The sequence below is a fragment of the Cyprinodon variegatus genome, unplaced genomic scaffold (genome assembly GCF_000732505.1).
Source record: "Cyprinodon variegatus isolate N-32 unplaced genomic scaffold, C_variegatus-1.0 Scaffold1170, whole genome shotgun sequence".
NCBI classification, from domain to species: Eukaryota; Metazoa; Chordata; class Actinopteri; order Cyprinodontiformes; family Cyprinodontidae; genus Cyprinodon; species Cyprinodon variegatus.
The window spans coordinates 192,853-198,684 of record NW_015151623.1 but is presented as its reverse complement, the minus strand read 5'-3'; the positions used below and the strand labels follow the sequence as shown (position 1 = coordinate 198,684).

At 52.2% G+C, this 5,832-nt stretch overlaps 1 protein-coding gene across 3 annotated transcripts in view; it reads left to right on the top strand.

The window, feature by feature from the left end:
* Positions 1 to 5,832, top strand: part of LOC107101901 (A-kinase anchor protein 11-like) — a 32,781-nt gene that overhangs the window by 5,322 nt on the left and 21,627 nt on the right. For all 3 annotated transcript variants that reach the window (XM_015400988.1, XM_015400987.1, XM_015400989.1), the window contains exons 5-6: positions 1,041 to 5,220; positions 5,328 to 5,468. In XM_015400988.1, coding sequence (XP_015256474.1) covers positions 1,041 to 5,220; positions 5,328 to 5,468 — 4,321 coding nt within the window. The remainder of the gene's footprint in view (positions 1 to 1,040; positions 5,221 to 5,327; positions 5,469 to 5,832) is intronic.

Below are 5,832 nucleotides of genomic sequence, written 5' to 3'. Positions count from 1 at the left end.
GGTAAAAATGTTCTGAATAAAAAAAGAATCTATACTAGGAAGTAGGAACTGAAAAATGTATATTTTATCGGGTGGTCGAAAATCACGATATAAATTTTTTTCCTACACCCCTAGTTTATTACTCCAGTAGAAGTATAAATCCTGGTGTTTAAAAACACTTTTATAGAAGTTAGAGGATCAACTTTAGCTTTTTCATCCAGTAAAAGTACAATTTTTAAAGCTACTTAAAGTATAAATGTAAATTCAGTAATGCAGGAAAAACTGTTAAGGTCAGAAGCTTTACTGCTCTACTCTATTAAAGGAAGATTTTTCTACAATTCTGGATGATAACTTCCTTAGACTTCATTTTCTTAGTTTTATAACTAATGGTGACAAATTTAACTTTGCATCATCTGGAATAACTATTTATTTTGGTAAGTGGTCAACAACAAGTTGGGGCAGCACCGAGTCCAACAACAAAGAAATTGTCTGGATGAAACTAATTATTTTTATGTATTACTTTTATTTTAGGCCATAATGAAAATGAGCTTAAATGAAACAAAACTAACGAGTCTATTTTTAAGATCTAAGGAGTTGAAAGTAGAAAGTTGTCTAAAAGATAATTACTCCAGTAAAATATAGATAGCCTTCTACTTACGTGAGGTAACAAACTATTTGTATTTTTGAACTTTATACCTCTGTTCCGAGCCCGAGGTATCAACTGCCGTCTTCTAACGTCTCATCTAAGATTTTAACGCTTCCTGCAGTATCAGCATCCACAGCGTGGAGTGATACGGTTTCTGGGTTTGGGACCAGTCCGTGGGGGTTTTCCACCAGACTGGCCCTTTTCTGTTTTCAGTCAGGGTTTAGGTTGCGATTAATTGCGATTTAAACAGTCGTTTCTATATTTAGTCACTAAAGCATCCATCAGTTAGTCCTGAAATGTTTGACTTTTCTCCTCTTTTTGTAATGAACCTGCTTTACGGGCACGTGAAGTTCTGATTAATAGTATTTTTTTAAATATCTCCCCTCTAACTCTTTCTTTCTTTCCTCCTCCTCAGCTGCTGCTGCGTTCGGCCATCTTAAGAAACGCGACGTTGCCTCACAGACAATCCCGGCCCACAGGAGGAAGAAGGAGCTGTCCGGCTCCCGCGTCATCATCAGCTCGTCTTTCCAGAAGCATTCAGCCAAACACGGACCTGCTCCTGACGTTTCAGTCACAGTGCAGCGGTCATCGTCTGGTGTGGAGTCTCAGTGGACCTACTGCAGTCCTGGAGTTCGTCAGCCTTCCCCTGCTGCTCATATTAGCGAATCAGAGGAGTCGGACTGCTCCAGCCCCAGTCCAATCATTTTCCTGGATGAAGTGGGCTACCAGAAGAGCCTGTTGGCCAAGCTGGACATCCCCCAGGTGCCAGGGGGGCCCAGGGAGCCGGTAGAAGACTCAGACTCTGAAGTCAGTGAGTTCTTTGACAGCTTCGACCAGTTTGATGACCTGGAGGAGCTGAGCTCAGAAAGCTGTACCCTCGCTCTCCCGCTGGACTCCATCAACGCCCCGGCTGCACAAAAAAACCCTGAGCCTGGTGGCCACACGTCCAAGTTTGTCTCTCGGGGATGCTCAACCAAGAGTATGAACCCTCAGCGCTTTGACCAGCCCACTCTCCCAGCCAATGTGAAAAAACCCACTCCTCTGAAACCAGGCTCTCCCTACTCTCCTCACCCTGACCTTCCTGACAACCCTTGGGCTACGCAGACCCCCTCTGAGGAAAATGGAGGACCTCTCTTCAGTCCCGTCAGCTCCTCCGCCTTCAGTCCTTTGGTGGAACCTAGTGGACCGCTGGAATACTTCTGGAAAGCAGAGGGGAAAGGGGAGGAGAAGTCAGAGCTCCAGAAACCTCAGGACCTCTGCTCCCTTTATAAGACCTACTCAGACTTTGCCAACAATCTCTCCAAAGAGATTCTGGGCTCAGTGTGTGGTTTCCAGTCTGCAGTGGACATCAGTGACAACAAGAACCTCAGCTGCGTCTGCCACAAGGAGTTCAAGAACCCCTCGGGCTATCTGATGAAGCTGTCGGACATCCAGGAGGCCGTCACTGTGGCCAAGCTGCAGAAGACGTCCCAGTCTCTGAAGGATGGCATTCAGAGGTTCGCCTCAGACCTGGTGGAGATGAGCCTGGGCAGCGCACTGCGAGACCTCCAGAAAGGCGTGTCCTCCTGCACCACCACCTTATGCCACCTGGCTGCCAGACTCACCACCTCCGTTTTCCAGATGGCCTTCCATGAAATTGGCATGAGACGTGCCTGCGTGTTGAAGAACCGGGCGATCAATGGATTAGCCGGTTTCCTGGTCGGCGAGGCCGTTTCTGGGGCCCTCAAAGAGTTCCTCACTGTGAAGAAACAGATCTTCCACAACACGGTGACGCAGTTCGCTGCCGATCTGGCCGAGGAGCTGGTGTTCGAAGGCATCATGGAAGTGTGCCAGTTTTCCCACCCTTCCACCCCCATAACACCCAGCGACTGGGCTTTCGGCCGCGGCTGTGCAGAGGAGGAGAAGGAAGAGGAGGAGGTGGTGTCCTCCTACGCCTCTCATCTGTCTGAGTCTGTCATTCAGGAGGCCTTCATAGAGCTTTCTCAGGCTGACGTCGCCTTTACGAGCCGGGCCGCGATTAGCGTGTCCTTGGATAACATCTGTTATGTCAATGCTGAGAACTCTGGCTGTCACACCAGCATTACCTTCACTAACCAGGTGTTAGGGTCCAATTCCACTCCAGCGGCTTCAGGAGAGCAGGCCTCCTGCACGGTGAAGAGCGCTCTGTTCACCGTCTCCGGCATGGCCGGCTGTATCTCTGTTCCCAATGCTGGACACGCCCTGTCTGGCTTCCAGGATTCACAAGAGGCTTCTCCTCACAGGTCCGGTTCGTCTAACAGCCCCCAAAGATTGACGCTAACATCCGCCTCTGACCAACCCCACCTGGACCTCCGTCAGAGCCAGACCACCGTACCTGTGGGAGGCTCCTCCCAACAGAAGGTATTCCAAAGCTTCTCCGGTAACATGGTGGATCTGATTGTGACTGAGGCCTGTGAACTCATCACCGCCTCCAAGATGAAGAAAGGTTTGGGTGACTGCGCCGACTTCTTGACCAAGACCATGGGAAGCCAAAGGAACTCCTCCTCAAAGCTGGATGCCCCAGATTCACATTCAAAGCGCGGGGCGGATGGCAAACATTTTCGAGGTGATGTCCAGCCAGGCGATGCGGCCCAAACACTTCCTGTAACCATGGACAGCCTGGATGTGCCGATCACCGCTCCGGCGGGACGGGGCAGGGATGACCAGGCTCCACGGCCCATCCAGGGGTCCGCCGGGACTCCTGGTACCCCTCCCTCCACGCCTCAGCAGCCCAGTGAGGTCTCCCAAGAGAAGCAGATAAAACGGTTTTCTAAGAAGCTGAAAAGCAAGCTGGCCAACGAGTTTTCTCCTGCGACTCCGCCCCCAACACCTCACTATCAGCCGGAGCCTGGAGACGCCGCCACTAGTGGAGACAAGGCAGAGTTCATGCTCCACCTCATGAGGTCCCTCTCTGAGGAGGCACTCGGCGATGAAGACGTGGAGGAGGAGGAAGCTGTTGAGGAAGGAGGAGTTGGTGGAGCTCAGAGAGGCGTGGGGGTGGGCCGCGGGCGGCGGGACCCAAGTCATAGGACGTCCCACAAGGAAGCACTACACTACGCAGAGCGCTTGGCGTGTCACATTATTTCCATGGCAACCGAGATGGACACATTAGGGGTGTCTGAGGAAGAGGGGGAGAAGCAGAGAGACAGCGTGGCCCAGTTCTCGGAGCAGACTCTGAACACACTGTGGGTTTACGCTGGCGAGGTGGCGGGGCAGGTCATCAGCGACGTGAAGGCCCTGGTGGGCTCCGGACTGCGGTGTCCTTACCACAAGGCCCAGCGTCTCCGCAGGAGGAGTCTGGACAGATCAAGCTCTGAAGGCTGGCATCCCCGACACCGGCATCGCTCTCAGCCCGGGACCGACCACAACCGGAACTCGGGGTTAGCAAAGCTTGCAGAGCGATGGTCCAACGACCTGATAGCTTCCGTCTCTCAGTCCCCCACGTCCAGCTCCGGCCTGTCCTCAGAGTACCCCAGCTGTGAGAGCGTAACGGACGAGTACGCAGGCTACCTAATCAGGGTGCTGAAGAAGGAGGGCGGCAGCAGGGAGCTGGTCCTGGACCAGTTTGCTAGCCGCCTAGCGTACCGCTCTATTAAATTAGGCCTGGCTCACGCTAGCCGTAAGAATAAGCAAAGGTCGTCCAGCAGCCGCCTTCTCTCCTCCAAGTCTCTGCCAGATGAGTGGAAGGCTTCCGGCAGCGAAAGCTTATTGTCCACAGATGGATCGGGATCTGTGGGGTTGTCGGGTGAGGAGCAGCAGTGTTGTTGCTCAGCCTCCAAGAAGCAGAGCAAGGCAGAGAACGTGGACCTGGTCGGCTTTGCTGAGTCGTTAGCCTACACCATCACCTGTGATGTCACACGAAAGCTTCGTTTTTCTTCAGTTCGCCTTCCCAAGTCTCTAACCGACTCCTGTCTTTATAAAAAGACCAAACTCGACGGTGTGGCCGATGACCTCATCAGGAACTCTTTCTCCTGCCCTTTGCTGTCCAAGGAGGACCCAAGCAGACCGTACCACAGTACGGGGAGTCTGTGCGATGGCGGCTACAGCAGTAAGGCCATGCAGGTCATAGAACATTACGCCAGGAAGATCGTTGATGACACCATTAAAATGAGTCTGGCTTCGGTTGGGCGTTCCTCCTGGGAGCATCTACCGACCGACAGCCATGATAGGCACTCCCACGCCCTGAGGCTGTCTGAGGGACCGGCAGCACTCCCGTCTTTGGGACAGAGGACCTGCCGTTACTGTCTGTCTCAGGAATGTCCTCACTGCACTACACTGGGCAGACGCTGCTACCGTCCTGTCCTACAGAGACGGGCGGCGGCATCAGACAGCCATCAACCGTCTGAGCGCCTCTCTGCCCTGGAGATCCCCAGGATCCACATCGACCTGGACCACAGGGCGGCATTTGCAGAGGAAGTCGTCTCTCTGGCGATGGAGACGGCGAAACGAGAGCTGAGCAACACCAGCCTCAACGCAGACAGTGGGATAGGCCACGACGGCGCCAGCTACGCCGAGAGCCTGACGGCAGAAATAATGACGTCAGCGCTGACTAACGTCTGTCAGGCCCCCATTATAAGGTTAGTCTGTGCATCCTTTCCGATGCTCCCTCTGGGAAGCGACTAGTTTCTGTGGCGAAGAAGCATCTTTGGGTTCTTTCAAAGCAATAGATTCTGCTTTCTTTTAGTTCTCCAGGTCGGGAGCCGACAGAGTCCACCGTGTCCCAGCAGCTGAGCGTGGGGGAAGACAGTCTGGGCAGCTGGTCTAACCTCAGCTTTGAGGATGATCACCCAGACGACAACAGCAGCTTCCTCCATCTGAGCGACAGGTAACCACCCTCCTTTCTGGAGACCTGTTGGATCTGCTGTGGTGTTGTTGGACTGAGCAGAGCAGTGGGTCAGCCACAGGCAGCTGGGCGCTCTGTTAGTGAGGCTTTTCAACAAAGGTGCTCTGCTGGGGAGAATTCTGGGTCGTTATCGTTCCAAGTAGTGTTGCACCAATGCCTTTTTTTGTCACCAATACCGATACTTGTCTATGCAGTATTGCCCGAAAACAATACCATAAAATGGAAAAAAATTACACTACTGTTCAAATGTTTGGGGTCACATTGAAATGTCCTTATTTTTGAAGAAAAAGCTCTGTACTTTTCAATGAAGATAACTTTAAACTAGTCTTAACTTTAAAGAAATACA